The 24,190-nt window shown below is 43.4% G+C and overlaps 1 protein-coding gene across 3 annotated transcripts in view; it reads left to right on the top strand.

Annotated features, from left to right (window-relative positions):
- The window catches only part of ISM1 (isthmin 1), a 64,982-nt gene continuing 40,792 nt past the window's right edge, over positions 1–24,190 (top strand). For all 3 annotated transcript variants that reach the window (XM_057502719.1, XM_036892197.2, XM_057502718.1), the window contains exon 1: positions 1–411. In XM_057502719.1, the coding sequence (XP_057358702.1) occupies positions 274–411 (138 nt within the window). In that variant the 5' untranslated portion in view covers positions 1–273. The remainder of the gene's footprint in view (positions 412–24,190) is intronic.

Below are 24,190 nucleotides of genomic sequence, written 5' to 3'. Positions count from 1 at the left end.
CCGCCGCCGCCGCCGCCGGGGAGCGCCGGGGTTTGCTCCACAGCCAGCTTGGACGGCCCCGCCGTGGCTCCGCCGTGGTGCGGCGGCGGCGGCAGCGGCTCCTGCTCCCCCGGCCAGGCGTGCCCCGCCGCGCCCAGCGCCAGCCCCACGGGCCCGGGGAGCGGGGCCGCGGCGGGGGCCGAGGCGGGAGCCGCGCCGCCGGGCTCCCGGGCTCCAACTCCGCCTCCCCCGCCGCCCGCCGCGCCGGGTCCTAAAGCCGCGCGCCTCAAGAGGATGGTGCGCCTGGCGGCCGAGCTGCTGCTGCTCCTGGGGCTGCTCCTGCTCACGCTGCACATCACCGTGCTGCGCGGCTCGGGAGCCGCCGACGCGCCCGACGCGGCCGCGGGCAACGCCACCCGGACCGCGGTGCAGGTGAGTGCGCCGCCGGGGAGGGCGCGGGCGCGGGAGGCGGGGTGCGGAGCCGGCGCCGGAGCCTCGCGAGGGCGACCGCCGCCCCGCCCTGCTGAGCTGCCGCTGTCTGCGCAGCGGTTTTGCGGGGGTGCCTGGAGGCCGAAGACGACCTCGAGGTCGGCCAGAAGCTCTCCTCCGGTCTGTCACAGGCCAGGTTCCTGGGGGGTGCGGAGCTTGGGGCGCGCGGAGGAAGTGTGGAGTCCTTACTTGCTTTGGGGCGCTTCCAGTCTTAGGTTGCCCTTTGGAGGCTGAGTAACGTTACTCTGGGGGGACAGGGAAGCGTATTATACCTATAGGGTAATATCCCCAAACTGGGTTGGGAGGAAAGAATCCCGGTGAGCCTGCCCCTTAAGAAAGCAACGCCAAAAGTCAGGGAATAATTCCCCCCGAGAATGGCCAGACAGCCTATATTCGCCCAAGAGGTCCACGTGCCTTCACTGTCCCTCCCCAACCATAAGGATTCACGGAGTCGAGCCACCTGTCTTGCTTAGGGCCAGGGTCACCTGGGGCTTTGAAACGTACAGCAAACACTTCTTCCCAGCGTTCTGCTGCTGTCAAAGGTCGCTTTGGAATGGGATACAGACAAGGTAGGAGAGGGAGTCGCGACTGGGGAGGGGGAAGTGCGTCAGACCCAAGGTGAATTCTGGTTTCAGTATTAAAGATTGTCCAGGTAGGGATTCCCTGCTGCTGTCTTGGAAAGCGCTTTTCCTTTAGTCTAAGGGTGTGACAACTGTCAATTTGGGGCCTGGGTAGCAGTGAGCAGAGATTTTCCCAGGAAGCAGTGAGAAATCTCTGGCTCCTTAAATCTCCTCCTAAAACCATCCCCTCTAAAATCCTTTACTCTGCACTGTCAAGATAAGCATTATTCATTGTTCCCAGAAGGCTTCACAGTCATTGCCCTTGCTAGTTCATGTTTTGCATTTTTATGTAATTTATTGAAAAAAAAACCTCTACTGTTAAAGAAATAATTAGATATTTCCATAGTGCTTTCTACTTGCAACTGTTTTAGGTGCTCTCCAAAATTTAATTGATTTAATGAGGTACTATACTGTTAATATCCCCCCTTTACAGATGCAAAAACTGAGGCACACAGACGTTAAGAAACTTGCTGAAGTTCACACATTCCAAACTCTTATTTAATTACACCCAGTTTTCTTTCTGCCAGGCTGTTATGAACTAAACTAAGGTGATCCTTGCACACAAATGCAAAACCGTAAATGGAAAAGTATACACCGCAGAGCCTAGGTTTCTTTTAAATGAGGGACATTTCTGAAAATGTCCTAACTTTGTGGAGCCCTATCATCTTCTCAGTGGGCAAACAGGTACAGTGTCAGACTGACAGGATTCCTTTGGGGAAATTGAAGATACTGCCATTCTATAGATCATAGTACACCTGGCAGTCTAATGTTGTAGGAATAATTCTTAATGTCTTCAAGATTTCTGGAAGTCATATTTTATATATGATGCTTTCTTTCCTCATGGGCTCATGAAAAGTTGTAAAATTGATGTTCTATGGAAAAGTAAATTTGGCAGATTTCTTTATGAGGTGTGTGCTATCATTAGAATAACCTGGGGGTCAGCCTTTTCTGCCTGAACCATAAGGTAATGAGAGAAGCAGCTGGTGGAAGTGGCAACTGTAAAAGGGAAGTGGATTAAATTCTCAAAGGGGCCTTTGGGCTGCCCCAAGGGGGCAGGAGAAATGGGGAATTTTGAAAGAGTAATGCTCCTAGAAATATCTAGGCTTCCAAACAGCTGCTAATCCACCAGCTTCGGCATATCTTGTAATAATACTCAGTTATTCTGGCCACTCAATGCCACTTATCCAGGCAGAATGATGAGTTTAACAGTTTAGTTCATAATTTTACTCCTTTTTGTAATTTGTTATTATAAAAGTTTTATATTCTTCCTGACTAAAGTTTTTTCTCTGGCTCTCTGACTCTCCAAAAGTATTATAACTCAGTTGGAGAGGGAATGTTCTGCCAAGTCAGGAGGTCTGCAAAAGACATTTATTGGTCTGTCTTCTTCAGGCCTGGGAAACTGAATTGGCTAGTAGCAGGTGCCTTTGAAAACCAAACTCTGGACACTACATTCTTTTTGTTTACCGGACATTTTTTTAACCTGTCTTAAAAGTCCATCCAGATTTGTTGGCTCTGTGATGTATCTTAAGTTTCTAAAATCATTCTTTGCAACCAGAAAATTGATCAATCCTTATACTACATTATTTTTTGTTATCTCAGCTTAAAACATTCCGAACTATGAAATTGGAGTCAGAAATACACAGTGGTAGGTTGATTTGCCCAAACTGTAGTGTATTTCAGATCACTTAAAAAGAGACACATCCTTATTTAAGATCTGGTGGTTTTGACATATCAAGGGCACCCAATAAAATAATAGAACAACAACAGGCACTGTTAGCACTTTACATATATTAATAAAGTCTCATATATTGGGCACATCATTATCCCTGATTCAAATGAGAAAAACTGGTGGTGGGTAACTTGCCCAAGGTTGCATTCAAAAGCTCCTTTGTTTTTTGGTATTGTAGAGTGTAAAAATCTTTGAAGAATACTTGTATTTTGAGTTCTTGGTAAAGTCATCATGCTGGCTGTAAGAGAGAAGAAAGCCCTTTAACAACTTTCATTTTCAAACATATCTTGGCAGTCTTATTGTGTCAAATATGAACATATGTGTGTATATATATATACATATATATATACACACATTGATACATTTTATATATACATAAACAGATGCTTATATAAAAACATGATCTAACATAATTTTTGGGGTAGTTCCAGCATGCTAGGGAATACATTTTTTTTTACTATAACTGTTCCTGTGCTGTAGGTACACTCGTATAGAGTAGCAGTAAAATGCTTTGAGCACATTATCTCTATTGGTTATGTGGCTCATAAAAATAATGATGTTAGTTTCTTTACTGTTTTCATTATTTTAAAGTACCTGATAAGACATTATATAGTTGTCTGCAACAACTGCATAAAAATTCATGGAAACATCAATTCTTTTCACTTTTGAATGAAATCTTACCTCCTCTTTAAATAAACTTGTCTCATGTTGATCAGATCCTCAGATTAGTTCTTTGGTATGTTTTTAATTGATGGTAGTAAGAAAAAATTACATAAAATAAAAGCAGTATGGAAGACAGAACATGCCAAAATAGAGAATAAACAGGTACTAAAAATAGTAATAATAATGCTATCTCTTTTCCTTGAAATTCAAATGAGGGCTTCTCTACTAAATCTCAGTCAGATTTACAACCATGAATTTCTGCACATTTTAAATAGTAAAGCTATTTTACTGTAAGACAGTGAGATATAAGCAAGTATTATAAAACATCCAATTGCTTATTTACAATGCCATTAAAACAGACCAAACTCTGAAATGTAGCTACATGTCTGTTCTCTGTCTCTCAACTGTCATCTTTATTAGCAGTTTCCCCCTTTTTATCCCTCTGCTACTCTTCAGTAAAACAGCTAGCTCCTGTACTCACTGCTTCAGAATCAAGAGTTCATATGAGTTATTCATAGCAGGAGGAGCAAAAGCAACTTTATTTGTTCCGTAATACAAGTAAGACTCCTTATAATGACCCTATGAGATAGATAGTATTTATAGACACATTTCACAAATGAGGAAATTGACACCTGGAGAGATTTGAGTAACGTTCCCAAGACCACACAGCTGTAGGGGGGGCAAGGCCAGGATTTGGTCCCAGGCAGGCTAATGGTAGAGCCCAATTCTTCCAGGTGTCAGCAAGACTCCTCCACCGCTGGTTCAGGTCAACAGCCATTGTGTTTCTTGTTTTGTGACTTGCCTGCCCATCTTATTTTTGAGATTCTTCATAAACTATGGGTAACTGTCCCACTTAGCTATCCCTACTTAACAAACTACCCCAGAACTTAATGGCTTAAACAACCACCATTTTATTTGCTCATGAGTTTGTCAGTAACTTGCTCTGGGCTCAGCTGGGTGGTTCTTCTGCTGGTCTTACTAGGATTACCCATGCAGCTCGCACTGGGGTTGCAAATGCTGGAAACTTGAGCCAAGACATAAGACATGTTAGCAAAACATGAAGAGAAAAATAAAAAATATGAGAAAAAAAGGAGACAGGGAAGATAGATCTTGAAATCCCAATATTAGTTTCAAACTCTCATAGGAGTTCTGGAAGGAGACTATAAGGATATTGAAAATAAGCAAATTACTAAAGAAATTTCCTCACACTGAAGACAGACTTGGGGTTACAGATTGAAAGGGTCCACGAAGTGCTAAACAAGACTAACAACTAAAGCCCTAAACCTAAACAAAACCTGTTAACATTTCTGAACATTATGAATAAAGAACAATCCTAAACAATTCCACTTTAAAAAAAAAGTTACCTGCAGAGAAATAATATCAGGCTCTTCAATGTAATAAAGTAGATTTTTCTTCTTTAGGTTGAGTGGTATTCTACTGTATGACTGTACCACAATTTATTTATCCATTCCCCCATTGATGGATATATGGGTTGTTTCCAGTGCTTTGGATAGAATAAATAAGACCTTAACATTCTTGTACAAGATTTCCTGTGGACATATGTTTTTATTTCTTGTGAGTATGTACCTACTAGTACAAACTACACAGTTTGTTCTTAATACTATCATGGGAATTCCTGTAAAGAAACTCACTTTTCTAAAGGTCTTTCTTTCACTTTCTCAGCCCTTTAATATTCTGCTTTTAGTTGCTTACCATTTGTTTCATATCGACCAGAAATGATTCCTTCCCTTGAAGGTGTCCCCCTCTGAGTTTCCCACTTCTGTTGTGGATATTTCATCTACCTTTCCAGTAGAATTTGGAGAAGGAAAAGAAACAAATTAAATTTCTTAGTCCACCACCCTGAACTGAAACACTGTCATTTTATTTCTTAATTTTAGTTTCCTGTATACAAACCAGAAGCAAGTTCTATTATTTGTGCTCTCCATTCATTCATTCTCTTCCAGCCATGTCCCAAAAGGCATTTATCTTTGAGTTTGGGGACACCTTCAGAAGTCATGAGAACTGTCCATTCTGTAAAGAAGAATTTATTGGTGTTTTAAAGTCTCCAAAGGAAAGAACCCCACAGCCACCTTCCATACGTCATACAAGTATTTTTTAACAACCGTCAATACTGGAACATTTTTACTCTGATGTGTAAAGTCTTTAAGTCTTTTATGCTGCATCTTAATTTCATGTTTGCCCCTTCCCACTTTTCAGTCACTTTTCAAGAAACATCTCATTTAGAACTTGAAGATTATCATTTAGTAGTTCCTTTGTCTTCTCCAAATTTGATTATCTCAGTTTTGTACACTTGTCTTCATTGTCCTATTTTGAAACATTTTAGTGGGTGTTTCTCATTAGTGTCCTATTTCTCAACTTCTGAGAACAGCTTTCTTCTACAACTCTGGGCTCAGGATTTTATGATTTATAAAGAAAAGGATGGTGATGAAGCCCCTGTCTGCAGTGGCAACTAAGGGTGTCCCTCTGTCTGTACTCATCTCCCAAAAGGCAGGAGATTATTTAGGGAATGGGACAGAGCATCAATTTAATGCCCAGAATTATATGGTGTGAGTTTCAAGAAATAGCAAGGGAAAGTGTTATTTTAAAAAAATCTCATGTTGAATTTTATTTAAACCTTGTCTATACTCCCATAAGAATTTCCTAAGAAGCCATGAACATAAAAAAATATATATAACTTAATTTCTTTTTGTGGCATATCAGTCCAGAGAGGAGTGCAGTGCTAATAAATGCAGTGTGCTGGCCCAGTGTTCCTCTTTGGACTAAGTGCTCACTGCCCGCAGTGGTCACTGGATTGGTAACATAACCTTATGTCTCTTTTCCCTCTCTGTCTTTCTTTCCCTTCCTCTTCCTGCTGGCACCTCCTAAATATTCTACTTGCTCTTTGTCTTCAGGTTTGCTTCTGGGAGAACCCAAACTAAATGAAGCACTCCTCAGACAGACACTAGTCATGGGAGTGATCACTTCTCTAGGTAGCAATGGTGTAGAAAAGGCCCAGGGCAGGTTCCCTGAGGCACCTGCTGCTGCTTGTGGTTGCTAAAAAGTTGAAATGCGTTAGCATCAGAAAGGGATGCGCTGTGCACAGCAACGGAATCAGGCTACACCATGCCCTCCCAGAGTAGCTGGGGAAAGGGGAATTCCAAAATTGTAGGAAAGAGAAAGGTCAGGGCTAGGCAAAGTCGGCAGATTGCCGGTGTTTAGAGAGAAAATTGGTCTTTCTCCTGAGAGCCTGATCCCGTGTTTGTTTGCCGTTTTAGGTGGGAGGATGAGTGACAGTGGGAGGTCCTCAAAGGTGTGTGGGATTGTCATCTAATGCCTAAAATGGCAGAGGCCAAGGTGCCTTAATAAACATAACTTTGCACCAACTCCCCAAGCACAGACCAGCACGTGTTACTGGGAAGTTGTTTCTGTAAGCTGAATAGAAGTAAAAACAGTAGGTTAACTGCTACTTCCTGTTGGTCTGACCCATGCACATTTTGGTAAACCGAGTCATCTTGCTTAGAGCATTGTCTGTGGCTGATAAGCCTTTGTAAGAGAGCAACACCCCCATCCCCACTGGAAAGGATGGTGCTGTAGGGCCAATAGAATAAGAGAGTTCTGTATTCAAGTTTGGGGCCTTGGGCAACCAGATGCACAATTTGGGGCACCCCAATCCCCAGATGTTTAATAGAAGTGACCTGCCATAAGCTGCTTCTGGCTGGACACCACATTTCTATTTGCAAAAGTAACAAGGTGTGGCTAGAATCCATATGAAGGATGCAGGGAAGCTGGAAATGATGTCATAGACCACAGGCACCCAGATAGGCTGTCCATGCCTTGACTCCCAGCCCCCTCTTGGAGATGGCAATGGGGAGAATCCGGGAGAAAGTGGCAGTTTATTACTTTTTTCAATACAGCTTTATTGAGATGTAAGTGATGTACAATGAACTGTACATATTTAAAGGGAACAATCTGACAAATTTTGACACCTGTGAAACCATCACCACCATCAGGATAACGAGTAAATCTGCCATCTCCAAAAGCTTCCTTTTTCCTTCCTCCCTCATTCTCCAGCAATCTCCAGGCCACCACTGATCTACCCTCTGTCACTATAAATTAGTTTTTGCATTTCTTGAACTTTTGTGTAAGTAGAATCATACAGAGCCTCTTTGCTCACCATAATAAGGTTAAGATTCATCCATGTTGTTTGTGCATAAAGAGTTTGATCTTTTTCTGCCAATTAGTATTCCATTGTATACATACACAATATGCTTATCCATTCACTCAGTGAAACACATTTAGGTTGCTCTCAATTTGGGCCCATTAAAATAAAGATGCTATGAACATTTGGATACAAGTCTTTGCACAAACATATGCTTTCATTTCTCTATGTGAATACTTAGGAGCAGAGTGGCTGGATCATATGGTAGTGTATATTTGGCTTGTTAGAAAATTGTGGCAGTCTGTTTAAGGCACTCACATAGCGTTTTTAGGATTTGCAACAATCCAGGGACACCGCTGGAAAATTTCAGAGAATTTAGAAGTTGAGTCCCAAGGTGGTATCTACCTACAGCTAAAGCATTGGTGTGTGAACTACCAACACACCATGAAAGACTAAAGGAAGAAGAGATGGTATTGTCTCCTTGGAAAGAATTCTCCTGTCTTTTCAGGATGCCCAAAGTACAGAAGCTCAATTCATCAGGTGATGGTAGTCATGGTGATGCTGGAAGGAGAATTATGTGTTAGACAAGAAAACAAGTTGGAAAAGTGTCCCCAAAAGAAAACCTGGCTTCCTCTAGCTGCTGGCCAATGCTCCCTTCACCTTGCCCCTGTGTCTGCCTGACTGGAAATGAAGAAAACCAGAAATAGATTTTGTATCTCTTGCCTGGGGACTCAATTACATTGTGACTTGGAAATCTGGTATTGGTTATGAGCCCAAAATGAATTGGAAGCCAGGTTTATTGCTGGGAACCTTCAAATTCCAGGAAGTAGAGAGGGCAAACATTTTAAAAAGGAGATCTCATTAGGTGTTCTAATCCATAGCCCAGGAAATGGACTGAGTAAATGTTAACATGAGCTGACCTCCTGGACACACTGGACACGAGGAGAGCACAGAGTATTAGAAACCCACACAGGACTCTGATTGGAGGGCAGGGGCTGCCCTTCCCTTACACAGAAGGTGGCCCATTCACGGCCTAGTGCTGACCGTGTGCAGCTGTGACCCAGAAGTACAGATGAGATGCTTGGGTGACTTCTGCACCCACTCTTGCACCCAGAGTGTGGTCCGTGGAACTGCAGCAGCATCTCAGAGGAGCTCATTAGACGATGAGAATCTCAGGCCCCACCTGAATCAGGATCTGCAATTTAACAGAGGTTAAATGGGCCCTTGGTTAATCATATGCACCATGCGGTTTTAAGAAGCACTGGTTGAGATACATGCTTTTCTTGCAAGTTGCAAGTCCCAGAAAGCACTCAGTACAGGTCAGGTGTTATTTAGTTATTGCTCAACTACTGCATAGCATACTACCCCAAAACTCAGTGGCCTGTAACAGTACGCATGTATTTGTATGCTCATGGGCCTGTGGGTCAGCTGGGATTCAGTAGGTCTGGGCAGGCTAGGCCCCAAGCTGTGTGTTGGGTCTGGTTTCTTCCATGTGTCTCGCATATTTCTGCAACCATTAGGCTACCTACCATGTATTTCTCTCCTGGGGATGAAAAAGCACAGAAAGCGGAGGCGAGCCCAATGGACAAGCACACTGGGCCCTTGTTTAGATCACATCTGTGAGCATCGCATCAGCCGGAACTAGTCACAAGGCTCAACAGAGTGGCCAAAGGTATGGGCTTTGGCTTTATTTCAGTTCTCCTTCTGCTTCTCAATTACAACGTGTGCCCTTGGGCAAAAATCTCATACTTCTCTGTGCTTCTGCATCCTGTTCAGTAAAATGGAGTAATAATAGCTACATCACTGGGTGTTTATAATGTTGTAAGGACCACCCTGGTGTGCAGGAAAGGCTCAGTGCATGGGTATTGGTATCACAGTGCTGTGTGACCTTGGGCAAGTCACTTCAGCTCTCTGCATTTCATTTTTTTTTTATCCAAGAATAGACATCCTAGTGGGATAATTCTATCAACTTTTGAATTTCATCTTCAACCATGAGGATGAGGATTAGGCTGGTTTAACATCGGATTGTTCTGAGCACCTCATGTGAAGGGAAACATCTCACAGAACTCGTGCAGTCCAGGCTGGCTTCATGTGGCTGACACACATTCTGCCTCATTCCAATCAGTGATGCTTCTAAAAGGGCTATTCTTGGCTTTTCCCACATGGGAGAAGGAAAGGAAAGAGCAGGCAGCTCAAAAGAAGAGACTGAGAAAGCAGCTGGTCTCCTGGTTAAACTGAGTCCCTCTCCCCACCCATCCACCATGTGGCCACATCCCAGGAAGCAAATGCCAGATGGATGTGCTGAACATTTCCAATGGGACTCAAGCATCACCTTGGGCTGTGTTGTGGAGCAGCTCAGCTTGCTCTGGGCCAGAGTGGGCCAAGGGGAAGGGTGGGGCCCAAAGGCCCCTGTCTCTGAGAAATTAGAGCTTCAAAAGCCATGGATTGCTCTGTTAGCACAGGATTCCACCCACCAAAGGTTGTTTCTGAGTCAAGAAATGCATGTCCATCTCTTTCCATCTTCCTTCTAAATGGTTGCCCTTGTGCAGTTTCACTGCATAAAAATCCTGTGCACCATGGCAGGGATGGAGCTGTGCCCACAAATGTGTTATTCATCACTCATAGAGCTTTAACAATTTAAGCCTGCAACTGCTTTCCCAGATGGAGGGACACCCTTTTTCTACCTTACTTTCCCAGACATAACAAGAGAAACAGGACATGTCTGGGAACAGGAGTTGCACAAGCTCTGTGAGCTATTGATTCTACTTTGTAATTACTGTCACTTAGCAGAAGAATTTCTTCCTTGTGACCAGTGAGATCTTGCCTTTCCTCAGTGTGACACAAAGTCCATTTCCTCAAGGTCTTCTGAGGAGCAAGTGGCCAGAGTTTTTTTAAATGTTTCCCATAGTTGAAAAGAATATCATATTTCCTTTTTCCGTTATGGCATTACATTGCTAATGTCTAATCAGTTTGTGGTCTGCTCTGGTTCTCAAGTCTTTTTCTGTTCTTCTTCCAAAGTCCCTCACTGCCCTCTACTCCCCGTGAATGTCATCCTTGTTTTGATAGGCTGTGTCTCCTACTTCAGGTATGATCTGCAGTGCCCTCTCCCTTCTCCTAAAGTCAGGACCAGTCTCATTTCAACTGTCTTAATAGCTTATTAATTTGGTGATTGCCACAGGGACTGGGCATAGCTAAAATTGACAGAAAAAAAATAACTTTAAAAAAATGTGAAATGACTCTAGTATCCCACTAGAACAGCAAAATGAGAAGGAAAAAAAAAACCTGAAGACATCAAGTGTTGGCAGGAATGTGGAACACCTACAGAGCATGTGAACTGATACGAATGCTTTGGAAAATTGTTCTTCCAAAATAACTACTAAAACAGAATATATACATTCCTTCTAACCCAGCAATCCCACCCTTGGTATATACTCCACAGAAATGTATTCATCTATGCTTGCAAAGACTTGAAAAGGAATGCTCATAGCAGCATTATTTAAAATAGCCCCAAACTGGAAACACTCAAAATTCCCATCAACAGTAGAAGGGATAAGACAGTAAGTGCACACACTGGAAAGGAACAAACACACCTATTCCCAACATGTACAACTTTGCAAATGTAATGTTGAGTGAAAGAAGCCAGGCCCATGTGAGTACGTGCTAGATAATTGTTTATGTAAAAATAACTAGAAAAAACTAAGCTATGCTGTTGGGAGAGAGAATGCTGGTTATCCTTGTCGAAGTGACCAGAAGGGAGGGGAAGGGGGCCAGGTGGGGTGCTGGTCATGTTCTTTTCTTGATCTGAGTGTTTGTTTGTTAAACAGATATATTCAGTTTGTGAATTCTCATTGAGCTGGATGATTATGTATGTGCGTTTTTCTGTATGTATATCATACTCCAATTAAAAATATAATAACGAATGCAGCAGGCTGGGTGGATTGTGTAGAGGTGATGGCCACTTTTCCCTGGGAAGGGCAACCCACAGCCCAGGAGTCCACTCTCTGTGCTCCTCATGGGCGCTACCCTGCAGACTGGTCTCCAAATTTTAATGAGCGTTGGACTCGTTTCGGTGTACGGGGATCTTCCTTTGCCTCTGTGGCCCAATGCTATTGTTACCACATCAAAGACCAACTGCTGGCTAAGATAGAGTCCATATGAAAAGAATGACCAGCAAATTTACTGCTTGACTTCATTCCATTTAAATGGAAAGGGCCCCATGGTCCCCTTTCAAAGTTCAATTGTGGACATATATCTTCTTTATAGGACATTGTGTACAATAAAGAGAAGCAATAACTTAGAATTTTTTTAAAAGAATACCTTTGAGAGCACTGTGAGATGGGCATTCCATCACTGTGGTTACATATGCCTAGTCTTAAAAGTCTAGCCCCTGGTCTGAGAGCCTTCTATTCAACATGGAGATTTTTTTGGACTGAGTAAGTTATATTTTTATACTCCAGCCCTTTCCCTAGGCTCTGCAAGGTCTTGGGAAAGTAATGAGAGGCGACTGACTTCAAACCAGAGGGCCAACCCACTGAAATCAGGCAGAGTGGCACAGTTCATGTCCCATTACTCATTAACTTATCAGGGGCTGCCCTTAGTGGAGTAAACATTTTTTAAGAACTGAGGCCAAAACTAAGCTCCTGGATCAGTTATATGTAGTCCCCCAATATCCACGAGGACAGCATTCCTTCACATAGCCCTGGTGTAGAAATCTCAGAGAGCTATTAGCATTTATAGGTATTAGAACTGAATAAGGACAGAACAGAGTTGTTTTTATGACTACCAGAAAATGAACATTATTACCTTTCTAAAAGGAAAAATGGTTCTACTGTACACAAGTAAAATTACTTATAGAGGATGTCTCTGGCTTACCTTGAGGTGTGAGAAGCATCTGCACTCAAAAGTACCAGCCTTCTCAAAACAACAATCTAGAATGAGCTTTTCACAGTCACTTACTACATCACTGAGTCAGCCCAAATGGGATAAGACATTTTAAAGAGTGGCCAAGTCATCCTGGCTTGTAGCTTCCACTTCTGTTTAATCCATTACTCTTGATGAAGGTTCAGCGCTCCACACTTTGCTGAAAAAAAGCTAAGTACTGATCCTTCCCTTTCTATTCTGCTCACTGGCCCATTCAGGAAGATACACCTACTGTGTGAAAGAGCTGTGATTTTCCTGCTGAGATTCTGATGGAGGCAAAACACTCCAGAAGACATCTGTGAAATGAGATAAATCTCACCTATAAATGAGAACAAGCATTGGCTGGAAGAAACTAGAAATATTTGGAGAGGCCATGGAATCCCAAGGGGGATGACTCTAAATATTGAGGGGCAGGTGGAAATAATGAGCTCTGGGCTTCTCAGAACATACCTCTGACAGACGTATGTTCCCCCTCTTGGCCCCATTGCCCTGAAGTGAAGCCCAGTGTTGTTCCCAGGCCCCACAGTGGTTCTCTTTGCTGCTTTTCTCCAAGGCCTGGCCCAATGCTAAGCTCTGGAAAAAAAATGAAAATGAATGTCAAAGTACCCAGCCTTAAATTTGTTCATAAATGGTGAAAACAGGGAAGAAAAGAAGGAAAGCAGTCCTGCCCAGACCCAGCGAACTCAACCAATGTATGATGTGGCCCAAAATAAGGTAAGAATTGTGTGCTGTGGGGCCAAGAGTGCAATTGCCACCACCCTATTGTGAACTGAGGGCAGGGATGTGACCAGAAGGGAAAACGAAGAGACAGAACTACAGCTTTAAAGAGCTGCTGTCTACCTAAGGAGGCTGCATCTCTCCTCTGGACTCTGAATAGTTGCTGCAAGATTGCTCACATCAGGAACTCAATGTACTTAACTCTGAGCACTCCGGTATGTGTCTGTTCTTCCTTGGGTTGGAGTTCTTCATGCCACTTAGGATGCAATGTAAACAGAAACTCTGTGGAAACCTGCCAGTGAGATGAAGGCTGCCTGAATGTCAGGAGCTGTCTGTAGGCTATAGAGACTGTCTTTGAAAGGAAAACAGCACTCACAAAACCCCACGTGTTCAGCCTTGAGTGACATAAGGGGACCATCTTTGGTTTTCCCCATTGAGGTCTGAGGAAAGGTAGATGTTGGCAGAAGAATTGCCCTGGCTGTGTCTCTGGAGGGTTCTGTGTCTTGGTCCTAACATCTAAGTGGAGTGCCTTTGGTGTTGTCAGGATACATGGGCACATGGCAGGTGCTCGTGTATACAGGGGTCATGGCCTGTGGCTGCAGGCATGGTCACTACCCTGCTCCCTTGGTTGAACCAGAGCTCTGTACCACTCGTACAACCACAGTGAGGTGCTCTGCTTAGAAGGCAGGTTGCAGACAGTCACCAAATCCTGAAATATTTTTGTTGGTGAGAAACCTGGAAAACTGAGTCCCAACTTCTCATTCCAGGCATGAGGAATCCAAAACCTAGAGAAATGAAAGGACTTGGCCAAGATCATGCTATTCATTCCAGGTTGACTGCTTTCCTCTGCCAAGTCCTCTTTCTTGAAGATGTACCACCCCCATTCTTGAACATCTTGAAGAGTTTTCATGGTCCTGTTTTGCCAAAGAGAAGTGGAGCAAATGTACATCTAAAATACCCAGACTCTGCAACATTACTGTTAGGTTGTTACAGGAGCTGAAAGGAAATTAAATAAACAGAAATTGTGTCTCTTTAATTTCAGAGCAACCAGACTGTAGTCAGGAAAATGAAAAATGTACCTATAAGTGTAAAGCATGGCCTTGACCATAGAGTAAGCATTCCACAACTCCATTCATTCATTCAGCACCTACATGTTGCGTGATTATTCTGTGCAAACACTGAGCCTGGACACTGGAGATTCAAAGAAAACAAGCTTATGTTCTAGAAGTGGAGATTGAAAATAAGTAATTCATAAATAAAGTCATTATTATGGGTAGTGACAGGTGCTTAGAAGGATATAAACAGGATTAAAGATAGGGAATGCCTGGGGGTACCTACTAAGAGAGGGTGGCCAAGGAAGGAGTTGGTGGAAAAGTAACACTTAACTGTCAAGGTGGGGAATAAGAAGAAAGGGCCAGCTCTCAAAAGAACTAGGGGGAGAGCAGGTCAGGCTGACGGAATCTCAAGTACCAAAGCCTTGAGGTGGGAAGGACTTTGGCTTGACGAAAGCACAGAAAAGAGACTGGAGAACTGTGTAGGGTAGAAAGTTGTCTATGAACTTTCAGAAGAGGGTGGGGGCTTAAGAGAACGTGGCTGTTGTAAGATCAGCAATGAAGAAGCCATCAAAGAAATTTTGAATGATGTCGCTGGTCTGTGGAGAATGGCTGGGAAGGGTGCAGACATGTTAGAAGGTTTTATAAGAAAATAATCCAGGCAAGAGATGAATGGACATGGCCCAGGGTTGGGAATAGATGGAAGACACCATTCTGACACAGCCAGCAGGATGTGCTGATGGATCAGATTGCAGAATTGAAAAGTGAGAAGTCAAAGATAACTTCAGGTATATGGGGGGATGGGTGTGTATGTCAGTGGATCTAAATTGGACATGCAGAATTTGAGAAGTGAAGGTGGTGAGCAAGAAAGTAATCAATGCATCAGCAACTGAGACCAAAATGTCATGAACAGTGGTGGGAGGAGAACCAAGAGCACGGCATGGAAAGCGAGGGAGGAGAGCACCGTAAGGGCAGAGCCCCCCTACTGAAGGCTGCTGTGTGAGCAAAAATGAAGGCAGAGAAGGGCCCATTCAACTGAGCAGCTTGGCCATCACTGGTGGCCTTGTAGAGAGCAGTTTTGGAGGCAGTGTGGGAACAGATGCCAGCTTCTACTGGGCAAAGGGGTGGGTGAGAAATAAGGAAGCAGAAAGATTCTTTAAGTAAGTCTTTGGGAAGTTTTACTATGAAAGGGAAACATGTTGACCTGCGGTTAGGGGAGAATAAGATCCCTCACCTCTAGGTATCTGCCATTGCATGACCAATAACTGGCCATTAACAGCTATGCAGCCTGTCACTTCTCAGAACACAGGACTTAGAAGTTCAACTGTGTTTCTGCAGTTAAAGTAGCAGGTTCAGTTTCCCTGAAATAGATATTTAAAGAGAAGATGGGCTTCCTTTCTCAATTATTCAGATAATAAGTTTGCTTTAGTGGAATGTAGACAAGCCTCAATGCTTATGATATTTGCATAAGGGGATGTTCACCTGTCACCACAGCTCCATGGAGGAGATCCTGGCTCACCCACAGGAAAGAAAGTTAGAAAGGTAATGCTTAGAGACAAACCCAAACAGTGTACTTTGCTACCTTCTCTTTTGCTGACAAACAGGCAAGGTAAACTCAAGCAGAGAAAAAAATGTGTGCCTCAATCTTGGATTCAATGCAGGGGTCTGCTTGCACCTTCCAAGACTGAATGAAAAGTCCACGTGAGCGGACTTGTTTCAAAACATTCCATCTCTGGTTTACAGGGGGCAGTCTCTCACCACTAAGGTGGCCACAGGTCTCACTAAGGTGTCAAGCTCAAGTACCGAGGCTGCTTTCCACCTTGTGGAAGATGTCATATAAAAAGATCCCTGCCTTATCTAATAAAAACAGAATGTGGTTACTTATTTAGACATTACCTGTCCTTACATCCTACAAGTTAGGTGGTAAGGCAGTTTTGTAATTTGTCTTTCCCAAGGCATGAAGACCAGTGAAAAGAGTTTAATTACAAGTAATCACATTTCATATAAAAACATTTTGAAAAGGCTCAGCATGGAGGTTTATTCCACCATTCATGGGCATCATATTAGCTTTGCTAGACACTGCAATGATTCAAACAGAAATGAAGAGATAATGCAGTTTCTTAAAAATCCCTTGGCCAGGTTTTTCATTCACTGTCATTCAGGTGTTTGGGGTCCACTAATGCAGTTTTGGAGTGATTCATTTTATACTGAGCATATTTTCTCCTTCCCAGATGCCTAAAAAAAAAAAAAACATGACCTACCAATGCAAAATCCAGGGAGGGTAGAATGTGTGAAGGGGAAAAGTGTGTTCTGCTGAAGTGTCAGTTTCAGGAGCATCTGCCTTGCATGGTGTGTATGGCCTTAATTTCCTGCCAGTTTTGCTATTGGAATGCCCCCTGAGTTGCTTGAAATTGAAAACTAAGTCATGTTTCTATAATCAGCTCTAGGAAACATTGAGAGAAGGGGGTAGTGGAGAGGTTTCTTTTCACAAAAAGTTTCTAAAATCAACAAAACGTAGGAAAAAAGACTAGGCACAGCTTTGGGCCATAAGTCTGGGATTTTAATGTCAAATAGCGTAAGTCCCCACTTTGTCGGTTAAGTGTCTTCTTCCCTATGTTAGTTATCTCTTGTTCCAAAATTTAGCAGCTTAAAACAGAGACATTTATTATCTCAGAATTTCTGTGAGTCAGGAATGTGGGCACAGCTGGGCATTTCGGGTCCAGGGTTTCTCATGGGTTGCAGTGAAGTTTATCAGACAGGATGTTGGTCATCTCAAGGCAGGGCTGGAGGACGACTGGCTTCCAGGTTTACTCGCTTTGTCATTGACAAGACTCAGTTTCTCATGGGCTGTCAAACTGGAGGGCGCCGAAAGCACCTTCCCATGTGGGCTTCTCCATAGCGCAACTCAAATAAGGCAGCTGGAGTCCTTGGAGCCAGCAAGTGAGAAAGGCCAGAAAGAGTGTGAACAAGATTAAACCTATGACCTTTTGTAACCTAATCTCTGACATCCCAGGACTTCTGCCGTATCATGTTTGTTAGAGGCAAATTACTTGCTCATCCCACACTCAAGAGGAAGGGGATTGCACAAAAGTGTGACTTCCGTGGATGGGACCATTAAGAGCCTTTCAAAAGCTGCCTTCTATCCTCCCTCATATGTACTTAGGTACCCGCGCATTTCTGTTTCCCCCAATGGGGATAATTCCCCTTCACTGTCTGGGGTGGTGACTTGGGTCTGTACTTTCCCAGATCTCCTCAATTTCAACTCCAGTTTCTTTCTTCTCATGTCCATTCCAAATATAAGATACTCAGATTGATCTTCTTAAAAAGCCTTGCCCTCCCCAATGAAGAACATCCAGTGGTTCCTCCCACTCCTTGCCTCAAAACAGGTATCGAGCAACCGCATATCTGGTATTCATCCACTTTTCTTGTCCTTTGCTTTACAGGTTATATTTGCAGTCAGATGGACTCTTCCTGGTCCTTGTACCCTCGCCATGCTCTTCTGCCTCTCTGCCTGGGCTCTTCCCTTGCCTAATACTGTCCTCCCTTTTTCCAGCTGTAAAAATTCTGGACAAGCCACAAAAGCTTTCTTGTGAACTGTTGAGGTGAAAAGGGGCCATTTCTGAACCCTACGACATTGTCCATCTATTAGGTAATGATTCTATTCTTCCCCATATATAATTATCTGGGGGTACAAAGCATCCCCACACCCTACTCTGCCTGCCAAAACAGAGCAGGGTCTTGAGAGCAGTAGCTTGCCTCTCTTTCACGCCCCATGGCATATAGGGTAGCCCTTGCATGTAGCATATGTTCAGTAAAAGCTGGCATGTCTGTTCCTTCTGTGCTTACCAAAATGTCTTCACCACATTTGGGGAGACAGAATGGATAGTGTTATTTTCATTTCATAGGCAAGGAAACTGAGACCGGAAAGTTTACGTACTTGCTGATGGTGGACAATGGCAGAGCCCTGATTACATTCCCAAGTTCCAAGGTGTCCAGGCTCCCAACACCCCGGCAGTGGTAGAAGGAAGTGACTAGTTCAGGCTTCTCCATCCATATCTGGATTTTTCTCTTAAATGTAAAACCACCTAATTTGACCTGATTTTTCTAATGGAATGATTTGCAGTCACTCAACACCCCTGCATTGTAATGAATGTTCTACTCCTTGGTTTTCTTGTTTTAATCATTCCAAGGCAGAGGACAGAGTAGAGATTTTTTTAAATAAATAAATAAAAGACCGTCTGGGGCTGGAGGAGGGCCTCAATCTGCTATTTCTTGTTCCTCTGTGAATTAACATTTTAACTTACCCAAAAAAGCAGCATCAGGAAACAGCATATTTTTAAATGTCACCCTGTGTGTCTCTTGCTGTCCACTGATTTACTTGTGACCATGTGATGAAGTAAGTTATCATGCAGCTTGTAGCCTGTCCAGGTCCAGAGGATTCTAGTGACCCAGGACAACACTGCCAGATGCCTTGGTTGGAACCACAGGCATTTCTGTCAGGAAAGTGGGGTGTGTGCATCTGTATGTGTATGTATGTGTGTGTGTGTGTGTATGTGTATGTGTAATGTTTATATATGTATGTATGTGTACATGCATATGTGTGTTTATAACTTTGTGTATGTGTGTTTATATATGTTTGTGTATGTCTCTGTAGGTGTGTGTGTGTGTGTGTGTATGTGTGTGTGTATGTGTGATGGAAGGGGAACAACTTAAAAGGGAAGTTTAGGCATTAGGGATGATTATTTCTCAAAACCAACTGTCCAGACCTCCATAGGCAATATTCTGAATTCCAAATGACTTTCAGCCAAGTCATGTTTGCACCTGGGAACTGTGAAAAGTATGGAAAGCTGCATGAAGGGGATGAAACCTGACCACTGCAGGAAGTGCCTTACAGCCCCAGAGGTTCAGATGTATTGACATGAGGTAGTGAAGTAGGAAAGAATTACGGTTTTCAAAGAGAGGTCGGCTCTGTGTTTCTCTTTTATCTCAGTATGATGTGTGTGTCCTAGAAGAAAGCCCTCAACCCACAGTGCAAAAGTGACATTAATGCAACAGACGTAGTCTGAATCCCTGGCTTTTGTGGGTCTGATACTGAGGAAAGTCAGAATTTCCTGTATGACTTGTTCACCCTGTGTCAGTATTGTGGTTTCTACGTACTATGTGAACTTGATTTTCCAAGTGCCAGGTGGGCTCTGCGGGTGACAGCAGCAATCAGAAGTGAAGGAACTGGCTAGAGCCACTGGGTTACCTGGAGTCACATTCATACATTTCCTGGCGCATGGATTGTCAGAACCCTTATTCTCTGGCATTTCTTCACTCAGTTCTCCTTTAAGAACATATCTTGTTCCACTTGACTTAGGAATCTGATGTCCAGCAGCAGGTCATTATCCAAAAAGCTGAGTATGTGGTAGCAGTAATTGGTGTGTGAACTGACTCAGAGGGGCCATGATCAGCTGGAAAATTTGACATAATTTTGACAAGTTGTTGGACCATTCATCCTACTGAGAAGTCTGTGCTCCATAGGAAGCTACTATTTTATGTGACATTTTGCCTGACATACTGCTTCAGGATCCATCTCAGGAGGCTCTCAGGTTAAGTGGAAGCATGCTTCATTTCCGAGCAGGTGATTTTATAATACAGGAGGCCATGAACACCTCTTGAGCCAGGCCCAGAACACTAATTCCTCCCAGCGTTCTTCTTATGTTCCCCAAACTGCACGCATTCATTTCCCCTTTTGGTCCATTTCTTTTCCCTTCCTCTACCCTCCTCCCGATATTAGAATGACAGCTTCCAGTTGCCTTTTGGTGCCATTCCTTTGGTCCCACAAGATGTTTTCCTGTTGTGTATTACCAGCTGTTTGAGGAAAAAAACAAAACAAAACAGTGGAATAAATAATTTTTATCTACCAAGTGTAGCATTGGTTTTGACCTTAACATGAAGATGTAAATGGAAGACAGGGTAAAAGTATATGATGTAAGGAAGAGAGTTGATGAACATGAAAATGGTAGTAAGGGCTGTTATTTCTTAAACTGCTTATATAGGAGAAAGAGCTGTTTATATTTGGGTGAGATTGGCTAAACACCGTGGGCCAAATTCTGGCCTCAAATACATGTGGTCAGCCCATGAGCCCTGGAAAGAATCTGGCTTTGCCTTTATCCAAATATTAGTCATTGCTGGGTGGACTTTTTTAGGATGATTTTTGAAAAGATAAATAAAATAAGGACACAAAGACCTGGAAGAAAAGCCAAGTTTCACAGGGAACAAGGCTCCTAATGGTCTTTCATTCTTTCCACCACCGAGAGGCCCCGAAACAGGCTTGTGTGAGGGCCAACAGTGAACCTGCCCATTTCACAGATGGATGAGGACTTGGGAGTTGGTGCACCAATTCAGGCCCAATGCCTCCTGCCTCCCCATCTCTGGTTCTGCCCAGCAGACTGCTGCCACCAGACATAAAGCAAGAGCAGGCCAACTTGAACCCCTCCATGCCCTGCGTGGATTGATGCAGGGGGACCACACATAGTCCATTCTTCTCCAGCAAAGCAGTGATGTGTTCCAGGCAAAAACCCAATCTGGGATGTTTTGGCCCAAAGGAAACATTTACAACCAAATTATACACCTTGGAAAATAAATGAGCTTTCATTTTAGAAGGAAACCCTGCCAGGCCCTTTATTATTTGCGCCACAATCATAAAGTTGGTTTTAATCTCTATAGTGGAATGCTTCTGGGTTGGCCAACTGGCAGGCACTAGCGGTTTGAGTGGGGACCACTTCGCCCTTAAAAACACACAATGGAAGCAGAGGGAAGTACTTCTCCTGCAACATTTAACATTTTTCTCAGGATCCATCGTTGTTTTGTTTTGTTTTTTTCCTGGCGTGTTCATTGCAACTTCAAAGCAGACTCCTTTTTTCACTCTTTCTTTTATTCTCATTTTTGAAAATTCCTGGGGCTTTCCAGAAAAAGGCTTAATGTAATGTTTCCTTTCTAAATTGATGAAAATCCAGGAGTAGGTCCAAGAAAGTCTATAATGGATTTCCATTGATTGCTCGAAGGGGAATTGGATATAAAAGCGCAGAGAGAACAGAGGGAAAGTTCTCTTTTTCTACCTTAACAAAGAAATCGGGTGATTTAAACCTGCTGGGAGACTGTTCCCAGGGTTTATGCCATGAAATAACTTTGTAGATATAGTAGCCAGGAGGCTTAAGGTTTCTGGGATGGCCTGGGTTTCAAATATTTAATACCATTATCAGATTAGGTGCTAGCTAATGTGTCCTGATTAAGGGTTTAGAAATCAGGAGGTCCTCCTACCAGCATTTAAGGATGTGGCTAGTACTTTTAGTTGGAAAGCTCTCTCAGAATAGGCTCAGAGAGGATTAAGCTTAGAGAATTTTGCACTTGTACTGAAAACACAGTGATGAAGTCCTCATGGACACATGGAGTTTCAGAGCAGGACCTGCTAAGGTGAATGCTGGGCAAGGCTTTGGTGCTCACTGATTGGGCAAATCGGGCAACACAGTTAAGAACCTCCAGTGACTCCCAACCTTTGCTGCGGGATCTGTGGAAAGTCCTTGGTGGCTGGATCCTGCCCCAGACATGCTGAGTTAAACCTGGACATCAGGAGTGCGGCAAAATTTGGAATCCCCTGCCAGAGACTATAAACTCCACGAGGGCAAGGACCACTTCTTTTTTCTCACCATTATACTGCAGAGCTTGGAATGGAGTCATTGTCTCTCAGTAATAACATATGGACTGAGTAAATGAATAAAGGTCCTGGCGCTCATTGCCCACACACCATCAAAATGAACCCCAGCTAATTAGGTGATTTCAGCTCTTAAATATTTGAGATGGTTTAGGGTGGAGTGTGGTTTAATTTCTAGGTCTTCTTTGCCCATATCCATTTTACCCTCTGCTTCTCACTGCTTAAAGCATCCAGAGAATAATTTTATAACCTCTTCATAGACTACTTTTGGTTTGGTTTTGCTTTGTTTTTGTTTTATGTACATCTTCTAAGGCTATAATTATGTAAATATATATACTTGGGTTTTTTTCAGAGCTCTTATTTATTTTAATTGAAGTATAGTTGATTCACAATATTATATTAGTTTCAGGTGTATAGCATAGTGATTCAACAATTATATACATTACAAAATGCTCACCATGATAAGTATAGTTACCATCTGTAACCACACGAAGTTACTACAATATTATTGACTCTGTCCTGGTGCTCTAGTTTGCATCCCTGTGACTTATTTATTTTATAAGTGGAAATTCGTACCGCTTAATCCCCTTCACATATTTTGCCCATCGCCTCCCATCCCCCACCCTCCTGGCAACCACCAGTTTGTTCTCTGTATTTAAGAGTCTGTTTCTGTTTTTTGTTTGTTTGTTTGTTTTGCTCTTTGGTTTCCACATGTTGTTTGTCTTTCTCTGTCTGACTCATCTCACTAGCATGCTCGTCCACTTTGAATATTCATGACATGGCAATCTCCTAACTTAGGACCCTTGATTGCTTTGCATTTTCTGGATCTCAGGAATTTATACCTGAACTACTCTGCTCTTCGGGTTTCCCTGTCCCTCCTTGTGATGTTTTACTTCTTCGGCGATGCGTCACCCCGGTCCTTTGCCAGCAACGCCGCGGGGGCATCTCTTACCAGCGGCTGAATGTAGGGCGATTGTCCTCTTGCTCTGATGCCGAAGGTTTCCACTTCCCACCCTTGCCTCCAGCTCACTCTCTCTCTTCCCACAGACACCGACTTCTGGCAGTGGATAAGTCAGCTTTTATTGTAAAAATGTTTATGGAGACTGTCAGTTCTTAACCTTAATACTGAACCATGCATGCTGTTTGTATTTTTCCAAGTGATGGCGAGTGTGAAGGACTAATGAAAACGGAGCGTGAATAGATCAAACACGCGTCGTGGAATCTTTGTTCAAGACCTGGAACGGGAGAAACTCCCCTGGGGGGGCAGGAATTCTGGGGCGCGGGATCTCCTGTGAGTCGTGCTCAAGGCCCGAGGTCACCAGCTGCCATGAGAGAAAGTGAGGCTCAGGGCAGTGAGGGAACTGGCCAGTGGCAAGCAGTGGCAAGCGGGAGGAGGGATCTAAGATACTTTCTTTCTCTTTTGAAAAGCAACACAATATTTTCTTTGGTCAAAGTATGAGCAAATAAATCCACTTGTAACTGTCCTCTGACCTTTTGCTTCTAAAAGTCAGGATAGTGAAAGAAGCCATTCGTAAGTTTGTATAATGTGCCACGTTGGACTGTCTCCTACTTTGTGTCTTTTCCGTAGACCAGTAGGGAGGGTGAGTGTTTCCAGCTCTAAGTGGCTGACTACCCAGCACTTCCGATAAACATGGGTTTCCCTCTAAGAATTGAGTCTATCTATCTGCAGATCTGGGGAGTGAAAGGGAGAATCCCAGCTGCAGCAAACACATGGCATTTTCACAGGCAGAGGTGTGAATTTGCTGGAGGAAAGCACAGCTCAGGTTGTTACGTGGCCCTTTCCAGTTGGGGCTTAATTTTCTTGGGTTGGATTCCTGGCAGCAGCTAATCTTGTCTGCAGTCTTCAGACACACAGGTGTGAATGGATCTATCAGGCTTCTGTTTTCCGGAAGACGTCCCTAGAATAACAAGGAGCAAGTTTGCAGAGACGTGGGTGAAAGAATACTGTTCGGGGACTCTTTTTCTTTGGAGGAAGTCACGTTTGGTTTGATGGTGGCTACTGTACATGCTGAGAACAAAGAGGTTTTCCTCTTCAGCTTCCAATATGAGTCATTCTTTAAGCGCCCAGAAAACTGCAGGCTAGATGTTGAGCAGTCTGAGATGTATCCGTGCTTGTGGCTTTGCTGTCCGTGTTTGGGGAAGGGG

Source organism: Manis pentadactyla, chromosome 5 (assembly GCF_030020395.1).
Source record: "Manis pentadactyla isolate mManPen7 chromosome 5, mManPen7.hap1, whole genome shotgun sequence".
In the NCBI taxonomy this organism is placed as follows: domain Eukaryota; kingdom Metazoa; phylum Chordata; class Mammalia; order Pholidota; family Manidae; genus Manis; species Manis pentadactyla.
This window is presented reverse-complemented; position numbering and strand designations above follow the sequence as displayed.